Source organism: Electrona antarctica (genome assembly GCF_951216825.1).
Source record: "Electrona antarctica genome assembly, chromosome: 2".
Classification (NCBI taxonomy): domain Eukaryota; kingdom Metazoa; phylum Chordata; class Actinopteri; order Myctophiformes; family Myctophidae; genus Electrona; species Electrona antarctica.
In genome coordinates this window covers 51,043,651-51,064,961 of record NC_136807.1, presented here as the reverse complement: position 1 = coordinate 51,064,961, position 21,311 = coordinate 51,043,651, and the positions used below count along the sequence as shown (strand labels likewise).

The following is a 21,311-nucleotide window of genomic DNA, read 5'->3' as shown; positions in this document are numbered from 1 at the left end:
TGCTTCTCAGAACGACACTTTCTGGACCAATTTGAGCCTTTTATATTTTTGAGGAGGCGCTAGCCCCTCCTATGCCCAGCTTTGTCTGTGTGCGTGTGAATTTTAGCAGTGATTTGATTGGCTGATCACCCAATACTATAGCGCTGATTTGATTGGCTGAGCAAAATCTGTACATATTGAGGATAAAAAGTGAGGGCGCGGGAGATCGTGCTCCCGTAAGGGAGACAAAAGGCCCCAATAGCCCGGGGCCCCCCAATGGCCCCGGGACACGACCCGAAACCGGGCGCTCCTTGCCCCGTTTCTCTCACTTGTACTGTAACAGTTTTCTTTTTTTTACTAAAGTCTTTGCTTCATGGGAGGTCCCTGGAACAAAATATTTTGAGATGGGGGTCGGTGGCATAATAATTCAGTGGGGGTATTTGAAATGGAAAAGTATGATCACCTCTGATAGTATAGAAACATACATTTTTCTTTTCCCAAAATGTTTGAAATATGTTTAGAAATATATTACAGAGAAAGGAGGTATGAAGTTACTGTAAATTATAGTACTTATTTTCATTATCTTAATTGGCTGTGTGTGTGCGTGCGCGCAATGGCGTGCGTCTCTCTCTTTCTCTCTCTATGTCTCTCTCTCTCTCTCTCTCTCTATGTCTCTCTCTCAGGAGGTGGTAACATGGTAGCCATTGACCTGATAGTGCAACATGTCCACAGTCAGTTGGAGGAGGTGAGTTGCTGGTTCCACAGCGCCGAATGTTATGGTGACACTATAGTTATAGTAGAGGAGGTGAGTTGCTGGTTCCACAGCGCCACCGTGTGGCTGAATGTTATGGTGACACTATAGTTATAGTAGAGGAGGTGAGTTGCTGGTTCCACAGCGCCACCGTGTGGCTGACTCGGGCAACTCTAAAGCAAACACCACATGCCCCAACATTGTATTTACCTGCCATAGTGTCAACTAGGGATGTCCCGATACCCTTTTTTCGTTTCCGATCCGATTCCGATCCAACAATTTATGTGTTAGCCGATACCGATACCGATGCTTTTTTTTTTTAAGTGTAAAGTACATGTACTCATGTTGGTTGCGTTATCACATAGAATAACGTGAAGTTTAGCCCTGGTGATGTTCCACTTTGCATGCAAGCGCACACACACACACACACACACACACACACACACACACACACACACATTATATATATGCTTATTATATTTTAATAATCTTCTCTTTATTTTAACCAACCAAGACATCCCTTTGCACTACATTTTACTAGGGCCTTTTATACAGTACCTTTCTAACAGACAGAGGGAACTGTTAATTGTGTACCGTCACTTTAAATGCGTAATGTATACATCATCGTACGTTGGTGTCACGCACCAAAAATAACCAGTCTACAAGCTCACATCGCGTCTGGTTGCACTGCGTTGTGAGCTTGTAGCTCTGCCTTTTCAGCAACGATAGATTGATAAGTTGCATGCACATTGAATACGTCGCATATTATGTGAGACTATTCAATCGATCTGCGGGAGATATTATAACTAAGCTTCCTCCCCGCAAATATATATCATATGCGGGGAGGAAGCGTCAGTGAATCCTCGCTATGAGTCTGGCCGCGCCAGGCTAACAGCTGACGGCTCCCGTGTTGTTTCGACTCGGTGCAGACATGATGCAAAGGTATCGCATTTGGGTTTAATACAATGCATTATTGACAGATGCATTCAAATGTAACCAAACTTTTCCACCCACGGCGCAAGTTACCATGAGCGTCAGACCACCGTGGCCCAGTCAGTTTAGAGTTTATTTGTCCAGTCTAACTTCGAAGAGAGGGGGAGAAAGAAAAACAACAAAAGATAGTCTACTTGCATGGCAGCCCTTGTGCATGCAAATTTATGTTAGTCGCAAACTACAGCAAGCCGCCTTTGTTTTAAATTGTCCCCCATTCGCACGTCGGCAAAGGCGTTCACACCTACGGCTGGAGATTTCAATACCGGCGGCCCCGTCTCACCGTGCTGCGCGCATTACGTGATTAAATAAAATGTGGTATCGGATTGGTGCGGGGCGTACTTGCCGATTCCGATATGACCAAATAAGGGCATATCGGAGGGCATTCCGATACAAGTATCGGTATCGGGACATGCCTAGTGTCAACCCCTTACCCCTGTGTCGGATCGGAGGTTAGACTGGCATATTCACCGATACCGATATGACCAATAAGGGCCGATACCGATACTTTTCCGATGCTGATATAGTATCGGGACATCTCTAGTGAAAATAGTAACACTCTTGTATGACGAAGTAGATGGATGGATGGATAGATGGATAAGGATTTAGAAGGCGTTTTAGATTGACATCTGAACATGCCATTTTGCTACTTTCAGCTTTGTAAAATGCTAATTTGTCATGAATGGTTGTATTCTTACCCTACTCCCTACATGTCAAATGTTTGTTATAAATGGTTTGTATTCTCTCTCACCCTATACTCCCTACATGTCAAATGTTTGTTATAAATGGTTTGTATTCTTACCCTACTCCCTACATGTCAAATGTTTGTTATAAATGGTTTGTATTCTCTCTCACCCTATACTCCCTACATGCAGCGAGAGCTCAGTGTCAGGTAGGATGCTGCTGACATGTGGAATAATAATATATTAATAATAATAATAATCATCAAGCCACCTTTTTGTTGTTTTTTATCATTGCTGCAGACCAGTGGTTCTCACACATCTTCATGTCAAAGACCCCCAAATGAACCGTACCTTCAATTCAATTCAATTTTATGAAAGTGTCAAATCACAACAAGTTGTCTCAAGACACTTTATACAGTGTAGAGCGACAAAGCTCTACAGGAAAGATTTGAGGCACATTTTAACGATTTTTCAAAAATAGCAGACCTACAAGTTCATAGCGCGCTATGAGCTTGTAGATCTGCTATTTTTCAATAGCTACATTATAACATAATGTATGTAACCACCAAAAGGGGTTCCCGCTCAAAATGGGTTAAATATCTATGAAATGGCTTGATGAAATGGTTAGAAGTCACATGACCATATTGACTCATCCACCTCCTCCCCCACGCAGGGCGGTGTTGGCGTCCGGGCAGCAGACTCAGCCCCTCCCCCAGACACTCAGCGTGTTGGAGAGCACGCCGCAGGTTCGAGGCCTGCACACCATCATCCGGTACGTACCGTGTAAAGCAGTGGTTCTCAAACGTCTTCATGTCAAGGACCGACCCCCAAATTGACAATAATTAGCCCCGCGGACCCCCCATTTGAAAAGATATGCCAGGGACCTCCCATAAGAGAAGATTCTTACGGCTCTAACAGTGATTCTCAACCCGTTTAATTTCAAGGACCCCCAGTTTGACATGCATATTAGTCTACGGACCCTCCATTTAATGGCATTTCTATCTCTGGGACCCCAATTTATATTGTAATAATCAATGTTAATTTAACTCTGAGAGTGTACAAATGGAACCAAACGGACCGTTTGGTTCCATTTGTACACTCTCAGAATTTCAGACCCACAAGAGTCTATTTGGTTCCTGTTGTGTTATTATTTAGAGGCAAGGAGAACTACGAGAGCTTGGGTTAATATAGTTTACTGAGCAATTGTTTGTAGGTCAATATATAACGTGTTCACAAGTAGCTACAGCTTGTTTGCATAATGAACATCCGGGCACCTGAATATGACGTCACCATTCATGTGTACTGTTCACCCAGGTAATGACATTACACCACAGTTCAAACTATCCTTTGGGGGACCCCGTGGAACTTCCTCAAGGACCCCTGGGGGTCCCCGGACCCCACTTTGGGAACCACTGCCATAAAGTACATACAGCAACAAATCAAACTTTATAGCACGCTCAAAAAAACCCAAAGGGCTGTACAGGTCAAGAAACAATACAACAAAGCAATACAATCAAACTAGGGATGCCCGATATAAATCGGTATAGCATAATCGGAATCAGACAACATATCGGGCCTAAAAAGTTGGCACTGTACTTGGTATGCTCTATTTTACCCCCTCTACACAAAATCTCTTCACCAAAAATAGCAGATCTACAAGCTCACACAACACATAGTCGTCAAACGTTTCCATGTTGAAAAATAGCAGATCTACAAGCTTACAACACGTTGTGACATGTCGTAAGCTTGTATAGATCAACTATTTCCGCTTGAATGCCATAAAATAAAAAATATAATATATAGTCCTTTTACCGAGAAAGAAAGATTCTAAACAGTCAGGAATATATTTTAAGCTAAAAAAAGAAAGAAATGATTTGGCTAAACCTCAGACATGTACAATTAAGTGATTGTGTTGATAGATCTGTTACGAACAACAATGGATATATTTGACTGACAAACCTGTATGAACCCTTCTATACACACATTTGTTTTAAATGAAAAACAACCTTTTGGTGCGGATTAGTCTAATCTGTGTGATTGACAGGAGATATGATCAGAGGAGCAGTGTTTTTACCAGTGTTATTAAAACATGGACTGAAGTATGGATATAGTCTCTCAGTGAAGGTGCAGCCAGTGTAAGAGTAGAGATTAACTCTGGTCTCCACATCATAAAAGGAGACCAGAGCCTCCTCATAATCCACAAACACTCCCACTTTCTGGAGCTCCTCTCTTACAGGGAGGAGGACATCAGGGTCAGCAGCAGCCGTGTACTTATTTCCATTCCTCAACCGTACATCCCAGTAACCATGGTTGCGACTCGGTATGAAGCCTCCCTTCCTGTTGATGGACTCTCTGGCCACTCCTACATCCCAGTCAGTCTTCCCTCCAACCTGAACCTCATAGTAAAACCTTCCTGAGGAGAAACTTTGTTTTCCTAAGAGGCCGGCTAATTGAGAGAATCTCTCTGGGTTGTCTGGGAGATTCTTCTTTATTTTTCCACAACTCACTTGTTTTCCATCCTCAGTCAGGATGAGGTAGGGGTGTGCTGTATCAGCATCCAGAGTTACATCCACCTCATATTGCTGGATCCTCCTCAGCTCAGCATCATGCAGGTTCTTCTCCATCTCCTGACTGAGTGTCTTCTCCAGCTGAGCCACAGCTGTCTTCACAGTCCCCACAGCTCTCCTCACAGTCCCTGCATATGAAGACTGAGGGACATTGACCTTTGTCCAGTCCTTGGTGGGTGGAGGGGTGTTGATGGACGTGAAGTTCTGGAGGAGGTGGAGGTGGTCTTCAGTGTGTGAGAGCTGCTTCAGCTCAGAGCTTCTCTTCTCTAACTCTGTGATTTCTTGTTGCAGCTCTTTGATGAAGCCTTCAGCCTGTTTCTCTGTTGTTTTCTGCTTATCTTCGATCACATCAATGAGCTCAGCCTGGCTTCTCTCAATGCAGCTGATCAGAGCAGTGAAGACCTGCACACTGTCTGCTGTCTCTCTGTCTGCAGCTTTCCTGCTGAGCTCCACCGAGCGTCTGACCTCCTGAATCTTCACTTGTCTCTCCTGAATGATCTGCTGAACTTCTGCCTCTGTCTTTCCCAGCTCTGCCTTCTTTCCTTCATATGCCACTTTCAGGGATACAATTCTATGTAACTTGTGGTCTAACTCAGTGCAGAACTGACAAACACACACGCAGTCAGTCTGACAGAACAGCTCCAGAGGTCTGTCGTGTTTCTTACACATGAACTCTTCCAGGTTTTTCACAGGGTCGATTAGTTTGTGTCGTTTTAACCCTGCGAGTCTCAGGTGAGGCTCCAGGTGAATGTCACAGTAGGAGGTCAGACACACCAGGCAGGACTTCAGGGCTTTGGGTTTGGTCTCAGTACAGACGTCACAGGAGACTTCATCTGGTTCAGCAGGTTCTGGGTTTGTGCTGGAAGTTTGTCTCTGCTGCTTTGACTTCCTGAACTGATCAGCCATCTCAGAGAGGACTTTATTAACAGACAATTTTGGTCTCATATTGAAGGTTTCTTTACATAGAGGACACTGACACACATCACTGCTGTTCCAGTAATGTGTGATACAGGTGTTGCAGTAGTTGTGTCCACATGAAGTGCTGATTGGATCAGTGAACACGTCCAGACAGATAGAACACAGGAACTGCTCTTCAGACAGGAGACTGCTGGCAGACGCCATTTCTACACACTGAAAATAAAAAGTGAAACAATTTTAGTTGGATGCTACTTCGCACAGGTATGTACTGTACCTCAAAAAAGTGAGCAACACCCACAGCCTCAATACTAGAGTGAGCTAGAACAACGATCTGGTACCAACCACTTATAAAACAAACATGGGTAAATTCTCCTTCTACAGCACTGCCACCCAGATGTGGAATGCCCTGACCCCCTCCCTAAGAATATGCAGATCACTGGCATCTTTTTAAACAGGCCTGTAGGACCAAGGTAGAGGAAATGATCACTTCCCTTAGACAGGTGATCATGCAAACATATACCCAATACCAATAGGCCAAAGATTTGGCCTATGATGACATCAAATGCAGTCCAAAGTGCTTTACATTAAAACAAATCACACCCATGTGAAGTGAGGGGCGCCGTTATCATCTTCCAACACAAATCTACCAACACAATCCCACAATCCCTACCAATGTGTATACATCTTTTATGATGTCATTATCAGACAAAACAAACATGGACAATACAAACATTAAACTCTGTCTATTTCAATGGCGTTTTTAATGTTTGTTTAAGGAAAAAACAACTTTAAACCTGTATATAGGAGGGGCCCCTCAAAAAAAAGAAAACATTAATAATATTAAACCAGATTAAATACAATAAGATCAAAAAACATGATCCAGAATAAATAATAATAAGGAGGCAAGATCAACATTAAAACAATACAAGAAAATAGCAGCAAAACATCCCTACATGACATTTAGAAGGATTACAGACTCTCACAGATCTCACACCTGTTCATTCACTTTCATATTTAACCACACAGACTACCTGTCACCTGTTTAGATACACACTTCATTAAGGAACCACAGACTCTACCTATTGAATGATAATATACTAATGTACATTTACAGGTAAAGCTAGAGTGGGTCTGGGGCTTTGCTTTTAAAGCTATATGTTGTCGTTGCCCAGCTGTCTTATAGCCTAATGGGAGCTTGTTCCAGGCCATTGGTCTATAAAAGCAGAAAGGTGCTTCCACATGTTTTTTATAATTCATTGTTGGCACCTCGAGGAGGCCAGCAGCACTTAGATGACCTAAGGAGACTGGTTGTGCGGGATGTGCAGACTCTTAAATGATAGTGGATTTTAGATTTGCTTTTTACATTATTGGATTCTTGCATTTTAGATAAGAACTGTTAGTGTAATCAGAAAAATAATTCAGAGTTTTTAATGGCACCCCTGTCTGTTTAAACCTGTGATCATGCTGAAAGGTTGGAACATATTTTGTCAGGCAATCAGAAACGTAGGAAGGTCAAAGGTGCTACACAATTTAAGTGCCTCAAAAACAATTAAGGTATTTTTTAATCCTAAAAGGTTACCGGGAGTCAGTGTAAATATGTTAAAACTGGAGGAATATGTTATTTGAGTAAGTACATACAATGCAGACAGACAGACAGACAGACAGACAGACAGACAGACAGACAGACAGACAGACAGACAGACAGACAGACAGACAGACAGACAGACAGACAGACACACACGAAACAAGCCAATAAAAGAGGCTTTCTTAGCAGACTTTGATCCCTGTGCTTGTCCATGCAAAGTAATCAATCGCAGACACGCAGCATACACACACACACACACACAGGGCCGGATTTACCATTCAGGGGGCTCTAAGCAAAGGATTGTCAGGGGGCCCTTGCGTCGCGCGCGCGCGGAAGATTGGCCGTGTGTGCTTTGCGCGTGCGCGCAAAACGGCATAGCAGACTACCAGGCAAAACGGCATAGCAGACTACCAGGCAAAACGGCATAGCAGACTACCAGGCAAAACGGCATAGCAGACTACCAGGCAAAACGGCATAGCAGACTACCAGGCAAAACGAAATAGCAGACTACCAGGCAAAACGGCATAGCAGACTACCAGGCAAAACGGCATAGCAGACTACCAGGCAAAACGGCATAGCAGACAAAGTACAGTGTGAGCTCCCCCACGCCCCAACTGTACAATGCATGTACTGAAAAAACTGTGCCATTAGCTCAGGGACGTGCACAGGGATTTGGGGCAGGGGCCAAAATTTGAAAAGGGCACTTTAGGGGTGCTAGACACATTTTGCGGGGGATGGGGATACAAGGTTATACTAACTATACTTGAGTCAATCAGTACAAATCTACACTCAGTATTGAGCAAGATATGAACATTGAGTAAATAAGCATCTCAGATTTTGTTTTATGATTTTATCAATCAGTACAAAGCTATATTATTGAGCAAGATATATTAATAACTTCAATTCCCTGATGAGATCATAGAAAACAAATAGGCTAATTAAGTAGATGCCATTACTATGCCAGTGCAAAACAAATACATTCACTGATTCACATTCATGTAATACTGATAATATAATTATTTAAAGCAACACAGAAGCTTTAGATAAAGTATGAGAAAATGTTTAGTTTGTTCATCAGGAACAATATGTGGATTCGGGAATAAATTGCTTTAACTTAAAACATGTGCCCACTGTGGCTGCCTCACTGCTTTTAGTGAACTAAACAAACAGAGCACTTTAGGGAACAGCAAAATCTATGGACTAACAAGCAAAGTCCATAGACTGTGATATAGAGAAGACAACTACTGTACCCAATTTCATGTTTTTACAACTTTATACATTGTTTTTTGTATTGTCCCTGTTAAAGAAACCAGTCTGCCCTGCAGTGCAGCTCAAATTACTGGTTTTCTGGTTATTTGGTTATTTGTTATAATTATTAAGTATCACATTTGCTTGATTGCCTGCAGACAGTTTGTCAAAATTTAATTAGAAAATTGTGAAATCATGACATTGACTGGACTGACAGTCAGAGAGACAGAGAGAGAGAGAGAGAGGTCCCTCTCATTTGGTCGTCGGTCCATGCGTGCAGCGTGATAAATTATTTGAAATTAAACCTTTTTTTTGTCCACAGTCATATACATGACATGACACAGCCTACCTTTTTCACTTCACTCGAGTGACAAGTCGTTTTGTTTGTGAGGTGAGCGGTTGTGCACTCAACTAACCTACATGTGTTCAGTTTGTTTATGTTCGGTTTCCATTGTATGTATAATTCGACTGCGTTGCGCGGCGGCGCAACGCAAGATCTACAAGCTCACAACGCGTCGCGCTGCGACGCGTTGTGAGCTTGTAGATCTGCTCTAATTCTGCAGTGCACGGCACGGGTGGATTCATACTACATGCGATGCGCGCCGCTGATGATGCGGCCAGGCAGCAGGTTCAGCCCCAGAGGGGGACAACAGGGGGCCCCACGACGGGACGGCCGGGCGTCGCTTGTCCGGGAGGATAAAGAAGTGACTCCGTTTGGGAGGAGGAAGCGACGCGCGGCCGTCGGGGGGGGCTGCGACGGCCGAGTTCAGGGAGAACTCTCGGGGCCTCTTGGCTCTACGCAGCTGCGTAGTTTGCGTAGTGCTAAAACCCGCCCCGGACACACACACACACACAATGAAAAAAATGAAATCATAAAAACTGACTAATATTAATTAAACTTAAAAGTGAGAAACGGGCTTATGATGGTCATACGTGAGGAAAAATCAGGATTAGACTTTAATAGACAGACTGACTGACATAGGCAGGTTTCCTTGTTTAGGATAAATCATTAACTAAATGCAGTAGCCTACTTACCAATGTTTAAGTTGTCAGTATTTGTGTAAAACGTCTTGTTGAAAGGTTCTGTAGACTTTGTGTGTACAACGTCTTGTTGAAAGGTTTTGTAGAGAGATAGAGACTCTAGACTAGAGAGAGTGTCGCTGCCACCAAACTTTCGTTTCTCCAGATTTCATTTCATTTCACTTCCTCATTGAGCAACTGTAGCTGTTAACCCTTTACTGCCACCTGCTGGACAACAACTCAGAATGTGTACACAACCATTTGAGAACCCCAGCATCTAAAATTCCAGCCAGGGAACATTATCCAATCTACAGTGGTGGGAAAAACTACTCGCATATTTAGTTATTCATATCATGGGCACAGTTTAGTTACAGTACGGTAACAGGATAGGTGGGCAGACTGGGCACCAAGGAAGAGTGGGCACCTCTGTGTTAAATTGGCTATTTTTCCCCAAAATATATAAAAAGTTTGTATTTAAGAAAAGTATACTTTGCATGATTAGAAGAACATGCTTTAACATTAGACAATTAAGGTCTAATATTTCTACAACTGCTACAAAACCTGCATATCCAGTCATGTTGGGGCTTAAACAAGAAGTTCAAGGATACAATTAAGACTGATAATGATGTACGGTGCAGTGTACAGTATGTAGGGGGGGGGGGTTAACTTATTTGTACAGGGGCCAGTTTCAAATTGCAGCAACCCATAGGTGCTCTTTGAAAGCGGTCTTGAAGGAGTCTAGGGATTCACATCTCTTAACGGCTGTTCCACATTTTAGTTTAGATGGTTTAATGACCCAAGTGTTACAAGGAAGGACATTTCAAGTTCTAGGAATACACTGTGTCAGTCTGTGAGACACAAGGTTTCTGAACAACAGTATAATAAATAATAAAAGAACTGTCTGCACACTGGATAATCTCCTCATGAACATTTATTGTAAATCCAACCAAATTACATATAATGTAATGTTTGTTTGAAGGAACAAGGAGACCAGCCGAGATGAGTTCATCTTCTACTCCAAGAGACTGATGAGGCTCCTGATAGAACACGCTCTCACCTTCCTACCGTCTCAGGTGAGTTTAAAGAACACATGGTTTCATTATATAGATATTACTCTGTTACTTATGATTCTTGATGGCTATTTTTATGTATTTGATGTATTGCCATGTGTTGTTCTTGCTTACTGTAATTCGCTCTGGGATTAAGAGCGTCTGCTAAATGCCTAAATTGTTTATATATACTCTGTAGTACAACGGTGTCACGAGCCAAACAAATAGCTGCTCTACAAGCTCACAACATGTCGCATTGTGGTGCTAGGCGGCACCCAGAAAGTCACTTTGTGTGTGTGCGTGTGGCGGTGTGCGCGTGTCCGTTTTTTGGTTGTTGTTGTGGTATTGATTGAATACCAGTTTGCAGATTGTCAGAGGCATGTTTTTCAATGATTGTTAATAGCACGACACAAAAAGCCCTGCAGGGGGCTTGTATCCATTGTGGTCCTGTGTGTTCAATTCACTAAGTTGGGTTTGTTTGGTTTGTTTGTAACAGCCGTGCACCGTTCAGACTCCACAAGGTCAAGGCTACGAAGGTCGTACCAACAACGGGAAAGGGGTGAGTGACCGTTGTGATGTCGTTCTGACTCCACATGGTGCTGGAACGGACCCTTGCAGGTCCATTTGGTTCCATTTGTACACTGTCTGTCAGAGTTCTGGGAGGTCATTGAAATGTAAAATGTTTGAGAACCATGCGTGTGTAAGATAACGTGTGTGTCTCCTGTTATGTTGAACATACGTGTGTAGAAGATGACACGTGTCTGTTATGTTCACACAAAAAAAAAACGTTTTAAGGCCAGTCCGCACAAGTGCAACTCCTTGCAACATGCAACTCCTTCTCCCTGCAACATGCGCCACATGTTAAATATGTAAAATTGCAGATCTACAAGCTCGTGAGTGCCGCGCTATGAGCTTGTTAATGAACTGGTGGGCGTGCCCACATAAAAACAACATTTTAACAAATACTGTAGTGTAGGCCTACACTTTTTTGAAAAAATTCTTCCTCCTTATATAACAATAAGACCTGATGATCATGTTTTAGGGTGGATCACGGCACTCCATCTTTAAAACACCAAAAGGGGTTCCCGTCCAACTGTTTTGTTGCAAGGAGTTGTGACTATAGTTGCGCATCGGTGCAGTCTGGCCATGTTGTGTTGTATGTGCAGACCACAGGCGTGCCTGTTGTGTTCATGTTGTGTGTGTGTGTGTGTGTGTGTGTGTGTGTGTGTGTGTGTGTGTGTGTGTGTGTGTGTGTGTGTGTGTGTGTGCGTGTGCGTGTGCGTGTGTGCAGATCACCGGTGTGTCCGTTCTCCGGGCGGGGGAGACCATGGAGCCTGCTCTCAGGGCGGTCTGTAAGGACGTTCGCATCGGAAAGATCCTCATCCAGACCAACATGGACTCTGGAGAGCCTGAGGTTAGATCTAATAGATCCTCATTCAGACCAACCTGAGGTTAGATCTCTAGATCCTCATACTCTGGAGAGCCTGAGGTTAGATCTATAGATCCTCATCCAGACCAACCTGAGGTTAGATCTCTAGATCCTCATCCAGACCAACCTGAGGTTAGATCTCCAGATCCTCATACTCTGGAGAGCCTGAGGTTAGATCTATAGATCCTCATCCAGACCAACCTGAGGTTAGATCTATAGATCCTCATCCAGACCAACCTGAGGTTAGATCTATAGATCCTCATCCTCTGGAGAGCCCGAGGTCAGATCTATAGATCCTCATCCAGACCAACCTGAGGTTAGATCTATAGATCCTCATCCAGACCAACCTGAGGTTAGATCTATAGATCCTCATCCAGACCAACCTGAGGTTAGATCTATAGATCCTCATCCAGACCAACCCGAGGTCAGATCTATAGATCCTCATCCAGACCAACCTGAGGTTAGATCTATAGATCCTCATCCTCTGGAGAGCCCGAGGTCAGATCTACAGAAGAACTGCAGAGATAGTGATACATGAATGAACTGATGAGAACGAAAGCGAAACAGGGTCAAGGAAAACTCTAACACCCCCCCCCATTCCCTCACACCTCCATCCTCTTCTTGCACTATTATGCTCGCATTGCCCCTTCCTTAATCTGTGACTAAATTTGACTGCCATTGAATTTCTTTTGAATTTTCGCTTTTTCATGTCATAATGAAAGCTGTTGTATGGAACATAGTCTACTGTGAAGTTGTTCGTTCACCTTCCTTAATCTGTTGGATGGAACATAGTCTACGAAGTGGTTTAAACAAAGTTCACCTAACTTTGCTACTACAGGGAAAACATATGCACAAAAAATATGATGATACTGTACTATTTTATTCTTTGTTTGCTCTTTTTTTGCACTCTCTTTAAAACAAATTTTTTTTGCTGTTTGATGCTGCTGCTGCACTGTTTGTTGCAAAGATGTGTGACTTTCTTTCTTTCTCTCTTTCTTTCTTCCTTCCTTCCTTCCTCCCTCCCTCCCTCCCTCCCTCCCTCCCTCCCTCCCTCCGTCTCCATGGTAACCCGTGTGTCTCCATCAGCTTCACTACCTGCGTCTGCCCAAAGACATCAGTGACGACCACGTCATCCTGATGGACAGCACTGTGTCCACGGGAGCCGCCGCCATGATGGCTGTGAGAGTTCTGCTGGTACGTACTGTACTATAGACTGTACACCTCCATGATGGCTGTGAGAGTTCTGCTGGTACGTACTGTACTATAGACTGTACACCTCCATGATGGCTGTGAGAGTTCTGCTGGTACGTACTGTACTATAGACTGTACACCTCCATGATGGCTGTGAGAGGGCTTGCTGGTACGTAGATATATACTGTATACACCATGACAGTCTGTTAATGTCCTCTGTCCCCCCGTAGGACCATGATGTCCATGAGGACAGTGTTAATGTCCTTTGTCCCCCCGTAGGACCATGATGTCCATGAGGACAGTGTTAATGTCCTCTGTCTCCCCGTAGGACCATGATGTCCATGAGGACAGTGTTAATGTCCTCTGTCCCCCCGTAGGACCATGATGTCCATGAGGACAGTGTTAATGTCCTCTGTCTCCCCGTAGGACCATGATGTCCATGAGGACAGTGTTAATGTCCTCTGTCCCCCCGTAGGACCATGATGTCCATGAGGACAGTGTTAATGTCCTCTGTCCCCCCGTAGGACCATGATGTCCATGAGGACAGTGTTAATGTCCTCTGTCCCCCCGTAGGACCATGATGTCCATGAGGACAGTGTTAATATCCTCTGTCTCCCCGTAGGACCATGATGTCCATGAGGACAGTGTTAATGTCCTCTGTCCCCCCGTAGGACCATGATGTCCATGAGGACAGTGTTAATGTCCTCTGTCCCCCCGTAGGACCATGATGTCCATGAGGACAGTGTTAATGTCCTCTGTCCCCCCCGTAGGACCATGATGTCCATGAGGACAGTGCTAATGTCCTCTGTCTCCCCGTAGGACCATGATGTCCATGAGGACAGTGTTAATGTCCTCTGTCCCCCCGTAGGACCATGATGTCCATGAGGACAGTGCTAATGTCCTCTGGCTGTCTCTGTAGGACCATGATGTCCATGAGGACAGTGTTAATGTCCTCTGTCTCCCCGTAGGACCATGATGTCCATGAGGACAGTGTTAATGTCCTCTGTCCCCCCGTAGGACCATGATGTCCAGGAGGACAGTGCTAATGTCCTCTGTCTCCCCGTAGGACCATGATGTCCATGAGGACAGTGTTAATGTCCTCTGTCTCCCCGTAGGACCATGATGTCCATGAGGACAGTGTTAATGTCCTCTGTCTGTCCCCCGTAGGACCATGATGTCCATGAGGACAGTGTTAATGTCCTCTGTCCCCCCGTAGGACCATGATGTCCATGAGGACAGTGTTAATGTCCTCTGTCTGTCTCTGTAGGACCATGATGTCAATGAGGACAGTGCTAATGTCCTCTGTCTGTCTCTGTAGGACCATGATGTCCATGAGGACAGCGTTAATGTCCTCTGTCTGTCTCTGTAGGACCATGATGTCCATGAGGACAGTGCTAATGTCCTCTGTCTGTCTCTGTAGGACCATGATGTCCATGAGGACAGTGCTAATGTCCTCTGTCTGTCTCTGTAGGACCATGATGTCCATGAGGACAGTGTTAATGTCCTCTAGCTGTCCCCCGTAGGACCATGATGTCCATGAGGACAGTGTTAATGTCCTTTGTCCCCCCGTAGGACCATGATGTCCAGGAGGACAGTGTTAATGTCCTCTGTCTGTCTCCGTAGGACCATGATGTCCATGAGGACAGTGTTAATGTCCTCTGTCTGTCCCCCGTAGGACCATGATGTCCAGGAGGACAGGATCGTGCTGGTCTCTCTGCTCATGGCAGAGCTGGGCGTCCACTCGGTGGCGTACGCCTTCCCTCACATCAAGATCATCACCACGGCCGTGGACAAGAGTCTGGACGACTGGCTGCACCTCGTCCCCGGCATCGGTGCGTACGTGGTGGTCATATCATCCCTGGCATCGATATGTCTGTGTGGTAGTGTCCGTATCGTCCCTGGCATCGATGTGTCTGTGTGGTAGTGTCCATATCGTCCCTGGCATCGATATGTCTGTGTGGTAGTGTCCGTATCGCCCCTGGCATCGATATGTCTGTGTGGTATAGTGTCCGTATCATCCCTGGCATCGATATGTCTGTGTGGTAGTATCCATATCGTCCCTGGCATTGATATGTCTGTGTCGTATAGTGTCCATATCGTCCCTGGCATCGATATGTCTGTGTGGTAGTGTCCATATCGTCCCTGGCATCGATATGTCTGTGTGGTAGTGTCCATATCGTCCCTGGCATTGATATACGTACGACTGTGTGTCGCAGTGGTTCTCAATGGGCTCTATGCACACATGCCATTTTGGAAAGAACTCAAGGTCCCGTCCCTACTTCCTTCACAGGTGTTACCGCTGATCTACTAATGAAGGCTCTGTTCCATTCTGGTCAAACAGACTCAGTGTTAATGATACTAATGAAGGCTCTGTTCCATTCTGGTCAAACAGACTCAGTGTTAATGATACTAATGAAGGCTCTGTTCCATTCTGGTCAAACAGACTCAGTGTTAATGATACTAATGAAGGCTCTGTTCCATTCTGGTCAAACAGACTCAGTGTTAACTAGAAAAAGTGCCCTTCTGGGCACAGGTCTCCACCAGGAGGATAGGACTGTGTGAGATGTTTGGCAACATGTTTAGGAGTAATATAAACATGTTTGCCTTTGATGGCAATTGGATGATTTGAGGCATTTTGTTCCAAAAATGTGTTTTGCAAAAATCAACCTGTTGGTGGCGCTATAACAGGCCAATGTGAAAAGGGTGGGATATATTCCTCAGCCTAGTAGGAAAATGTGTGAAAGATTTCACGTAAATTGCATGCTGCGTTCATGATTTGAGGCTTTTGTTCAAAACGGGGCAATCTTGCAAACTGTGAAAGCCAATTATAGCCAATTAGGATGGAATATGAAATATGGGACAGATCCGACTTGAGCACATGACCATAGAGATATTCTGTAACGATTTGTGAGATTTTTGGACAGAATCTGGAGGAGTAATATCCAAAAATGTGTTTTACAAAAGTCGGCCTCCTGGTGGCGCTATAAAAGGCAGATGCGGAAAATGCAGGTCAAAGGTTTGTCCTTGGCCTCTAGGGAGTGTGCATGCAACGTTTCACGCAGATCGGTGCAGTTTTAGGTAAAACATGTGAAAAGCTGCCTCATGGTGGCGCTATAACAGGCCGTTCTGGAAAATGTGGGGCAGAGGTTCATCGTTGGCATCCAGGGAGTGTGTGTGCAAAGTTTGGCATCGACCGGGTTAACGGTGCCAGAGATTAGCTGGTAACGGACGGACGGAAGGACACACGGACACACGGACACACGGACGGACACACACACACACGGACGGAGTGCAAAACATACTCTCTCCCCATGCCTTCGGCCTGGTGGAGACAATGATACTAATGAAGGCTCTGCTCCATTCTGGTCAGACAGAGTCAGTTTTAATGGTACTAATGAACTTTGGGGACCGGTACTTTGTGTGTGTATTCATATGTCATGTTTATGTGATTCCAGGGGACTTTGGGGACCGGTACTTTGGGACGGACGGATCTGACAACTGGCGTGACATGGAGGAAGAGCCGTCATGTTAGCAAGTAGCAACCCACAGTTAAAGGTAGTCTAAGTGATATTTGGGTATTAAAAGTCTTAAATATCTCGAGTTTATGATTCTGGCAAAAAGGGTAAATCTGTCTTCATTAAAGAGCTGGAGAGATGGGGAGACCTCTGCTTGAATAAACACTCTATTCTAGCACTGATTCTAGAGCTTTCACCTTTTAAGAAAGCTTTTTGTTTTAAATTTAAAAAGAATATCACTTACAGTACTTTTATCTTTGTATACATTGTATAATTCTTCCGTCCACCGTGCAAATGTTGCTCATTTGTGTTGGGTTGTTTAACATATGCTACAGGTAATCGCCAATTGAGACATATAAATGAGATATTTTTTTATCATATTTATATGCTGTAGCTTATTTATTTTGTGACTGCTCATTAAGCACCGTTCAGATCAAAGACTTTCTGTGAGATTAAACTGTTTTAGAAGGTTGTAGACTAGGGTCACACATGTTTGAATGTTCTCCCCGTCCCAACATACTGCTATTCTTCTACCACATTCCTCCATTTTATGGCGTTTGTCCACCTCCTGTTCCATGCCAACCCGCTGTCACTTGGCTACGCAGCACAAGCATTAACGCCAAGTTCGGCCGACGGGGGGCCGGACGTGGTATGTAAAGGTTTTAGGCCAATCAGGGAATTATCAGGGAATCATGCAGGGCTAAGCGGCGCCAACCGTGACGTGACGCTTGGTCCAATCCGTGAGGCCGACGGTTTGGGTTGGCAAATCAGGGAAGCCGATCCAAACCGTGGGTCTGTTCGGATTGCCATTCCACGGACGGCAGTGGCGTGCACAGACATTTAGAGGGGCAGGTGCTCAAGTTAAAAAAGGGCACCTTGTGCAGCGCGTGGAACCGGCCGGTTGCCTTAATCCATTTTGGGCGGGAACCCCTTTTGGTGTTAGCATTATGTTATGCTTTAGCTATTGAAAAATAGCAGATCTACAAGCTCATAGCGCGCCACCGAGTGGCGCGCTATGAACTTGTAGGTCTGCTATTTTTGAAAAATCAAAAAAAAAGAAGAAAAAAAGTTTTTTTTTCATTTTTTTTCAAAAGGGCACATTGCCAAAAGGGCAGGGGGTGCTCTAGCACCCCCTAGTGTCTATCTGTGCATGCCACTGACGGACGGGACACCTTTGGGGTCTATGACAGTGGTTCCCAAAACTGTTTTGTGTCAAGGACGCCCGAATTGACAGCTGGGGACCCCCTGGAACTCCCTCAAGGACCCCTAAGGGGGTCTATGAGACTCACACGCTAAGGTTGGAGACGGTTTACGAGTTACACCTGCCAAAGAGTGACAGGCAGGCAGGCAGGCAGGCAGACAGACAGACAGACAGACAGACAGACAGACAGACAGACAGACAGACAGACAGACAGACAGACAGACAGACATTTGGCGAATTAATAGAACGTAATATAAATAAAATGGAATATATCCCGTATAGATGTACTCATTGTACTGTATAGCTGTATACAAAATCATGGTTGGCTGATGATGACGATGACAAAGAAGTAAGCTGTTGCTATGAACTCAAGGGCCATATTTTGACTAGGGTACCAGGCTGGGGGCCGAGTCCGCACGCGCGAGGTCGAGGTCTTGCCCTGAAACTGGGCATCCTGAAAAGGATGCCCAGTTTGAAAAAAAAATCTTCCAGGGGCCACAAGGGGGCGCTCCACGGGCCGCTATTGGGGAACCCTGTTTAAACCATAAGGTTTGGGAGTCTGTCGCAGGTTTTTTTCAACTGGCCGAGTTCTTTGATCTTTGATCTGAACGTTGCTGTGATGTTTTTTATATCCACAGGTTCACTAAAACAGTGACATTGACCTTTTGGCTTTTAAGTAGAGATAATACATATATTTATTAAGCCGGGGGCCCTTGAAACGGAACTAACGGACAGCAGGATACCTTGCTCGACCAATCAGAATTGGGTATTGAACGGTGCCGATTCAGTGTCGGTCTATCATTCCATAATGCTGCTCTAATTTAAATGTATGCATAATCACCGACTCAGGTAGAATAGATGGAACTGTTTTTACATGAATTAATGTTGTATTATTATTATTATTTATTATTAAACAGATGTTATTCTGAAGAAATGTGATGCTCGTACATTTGAAATAAACCAGAGAATAAGTTTTAACATAATGAGTTGTACTGGTACAGTACAGTATATGTATGGACTAGTCATCTGTATTATTATAAATGACATACAGTAAGCACCAATAAAATAAAAAATTATGCGTACAAAACATTCTGTTGTGTGTTTTACTGTAGGCCAGTGTCACACTGTTGAAGACACAAACATCAAACTTCGCACAAAGGTTTCTCCCCTGCAGAGTCCTGACGTTGCATTGTTTAAAAAGCCTCCCGACTTCAAACTAGTTCATCCTTTACTGGCTGTGCCCTGCCTTGGCTCCCATAGTGTCAGTGCCTCAGGTTGCCCGCCACACCGCGGTGCCCTGGCTTGGCTCCCATAGTGTCAGTGCCTCAGGGTGCCCGCCGCACCGCGGTGCCCTGCCTTGGCTCCCATAGTGTCTGTGCCTCAGGGTGCCCGCCGCACAGCGGTGCCTTGCCTTGGCTCCCATAGTGTCAGTGCCTCAGGGTGCCCGCCGCACCGCGGTGCCCTGCCTTGGCTTCCATAGTGTCTGTGCCTCAGGGTGCCCGCCGCACCGCGGTGCCCTGCCTTGGCTCCCATAGTGTCTGTGCCGCAGGGTGCCTGCCGCACCGCAGTGCCCTGCCTTGGCTCCTATAGTGTCAGTGCCTCAGGGTGCCCGCCGCACCGCGGTGCCCTGGCTTGGCTCCCATAGTGTCAGTGCCTCAGGGTGCCCGCCGCACCGTGGTGCCCTGGCTTGGCTCCTATAGTGTCAGTGCCTCAGGGTGCCCGCCGCACCGCAGTGCCCTGCCTTGGCTCCTATAGTGTCAGTGCCTCAGGGTGCCCGCCGCACCGCGGTGCCCTGGCTTGGCTCCCATAGTGTCAGTGCCTCAGGGTGCCCGCGGTGCCCTGGCTGGCTTGGCTCCCATAGTGTCAGTGCCTCAGGGTGCCCGCCGCACCGTGGTGCCCTGCCTTGGCTCCCATAGTGTCAGTGCCTCTGGGTGCCCGCCGCACCGCGGTGCCTTGCCAGCCTCATCCTTCCCTCTCTCTGACCCTGTAGGACTTGTCCCTGTACAGTTCCACGTTCTGCAGTACTGACTCCACTGTGAGGGTCCATACAGCAGTACTGACTCCACTGTGAGGGTCCATACAGCAGTACTGACTCCACTGTGAGGGTCCATACAGCAGTACTGACTCCACTGTGAGGGTCCATACAGCAGTACTGACTCCACTGTGAGGGTCCATACATACAGCAGTACTGACTCCACTGTGAGGGTCCATACAGCAGTACTGACTCCTCTGTGAGGGTCCATACAGCAGTACTGACTCCTCTGTGAGGGTCCATACAAACGTACTGACTCCACTGTGAGGGTCCATACATACAGCAGTACTGACTCCACTGTGAGGGTCCATACAGCAGTACTGACTCCACTGTGAGGGTCCATACATACAGCAGTACTGACTCCACTGTGAGGGTCCATACAGCAGTACTGACTCCACTGTGAGAGTCCATACATACAGCAGTACTGACTCCACTGTGAGGGTCCATACAGCAGTACTGACTCCACTGTAAGGGTCCACACAGCAGTACTGACTCCACTGTGAGGGTCCAGACAGCAGTACTGACTCCACTGTGAGGGTCCATATACAGCAGTACTGACTCCTCTGTAGCCATGAACAGCCGGCAGCCTCCTGCGTTCTTCTCCCATATCAGATTTCCACACTCTCCTCCTCGTCCCATGAAGGGAATTCTAAGGCAAGTGCCCTCCGGACCCTTCAGCTCCTGTTCCGATCCGTGGAAGCATTCCATTCCCAGATAGAGATACCTTTGAAGTCCTCGACTACCTCTAGCAGAGGTTCTCCAACCAGTGTTTTTTTTGTCGACTAAAACTAAGACGATAATTGTTCGTCGACTACCCTTTTCCACTGACGAAAACTAAACGGAAACCAAGCTATGATGACTAAAACTAAGAGTAAATATACGGACAATTTCGTCAACAAATTAAAACTAGACTAAAATGTTAGGAATGGACTAGTGGACCAGAGATCCAGTATAAGTTGTTTTACACTTAGTTGCATGCTGAAAATAGCAGATCTACAAGCTCACAGTGCACCGCGTTGCGAGCTTGTAGATCGGCTATTTTCAGCAAGTGTAAAATCAGTCATTACGACGGCATCAAGGCCCGCCAAAACACATTTTAGTCGACTAAATCACCTGTAGATTTAGTCGACTAAAATCTTATGATATTTAGTCG

The 21,311-nt window shown here is 45.4% G+C and overlaps 2 protein-coding genes and 1 long non-coding RNA gene across 4 annotated transcripts in view; 1 reads left to right on the top strand and 2 right to left on the bottom strand.

Annotated features, from left to right (window-relative positions):
- The window catches only part of uckl1a (uridine-cytidine kinase 1-like 1a), a 40,832-nt gene extending 23,831 nt beyond the window's left edge, over window positions 1-17,001 (top strand). The window contains exons 7-15 of one of the 2 annotated variants that reach the window (XM_079525607.1): window positions 663-724; window positions 2,596-2,612; window positions 3,077-3,175; window positions 10,721-10,814; window positions 11,287-11,349; window positions 12,082-12,204; window positions 13,306-13,413; window positions 15,086-15,242; window positions 16,866-17,001. In XM_079525607.1, coding sequence (XP_079381733.1) covers window positions 663-724; window positions 2,596-2,612; window positions 3,077-3,175; window positions 10,721-10,814; window positions 11,287-11,349; window positions 12,082-12,204; window positions 13,306-13,413; window positions 15,086-15,242; window positions 16,866-16,942 — 800 coding nt within the window. In that variant the 3' untranslated portion in view covers window positions 16,943-17,001. The remainder of the gene's footprint in view (window positions 1-662; window positions 725-2,595; window positions 2,613-3,076; window positions 3,176-10,720; window positions 10,815-11,286; window positions 11,350-12,081; window positions 12,205-13,305; window positions 13,414-15,085; window positions 15,243-16,865) is intronic. The other variant, XM_079525608.1, reaches the window with a different exon arrangement.
- Window positions 3,596-9,890, bottom strand: LOC306940429 (E3 ubiquitin-protein ligase TRIM21-like). The gene is made up of 2 exons (XM_079525494.1): window positions 9,757-9,890; window positions 3,596-6,101 (listed from the first exon to the last, which is right to left on the bottom strand). The coding sequence occupies exon 2, from the start codon at window positions 6,090-6,092 to the stop codon at window positions 4,428-4,430; it is 1,665 nt and encodes a 554-aa protein (XP_079381620.1). The 5' UTR covers window positions 6,093-6,101; window positions 9,757-9,890; the 3' UTR covers window positions 3,596-4,427.
- Window positions 17,002-18,135: 1,134 nt separating the features above from the next.
- Window positions 18,136-19,081, bottom strand: LOC306940745. The gene is made up of 3 exons (XR_013792046.1): window positions 18,783-19,081; window positions 18,347-18,413; window positions 18,136-18,247 (listed from the first exon to the last, which is right to left on the bottom strand). It is a non-coding gene; the product is annotated as an uncharacterized lncRNA (long non-coding RNA).
- Window positions 19,082-21,311: the final 2,230 nt, after the last annotated feature.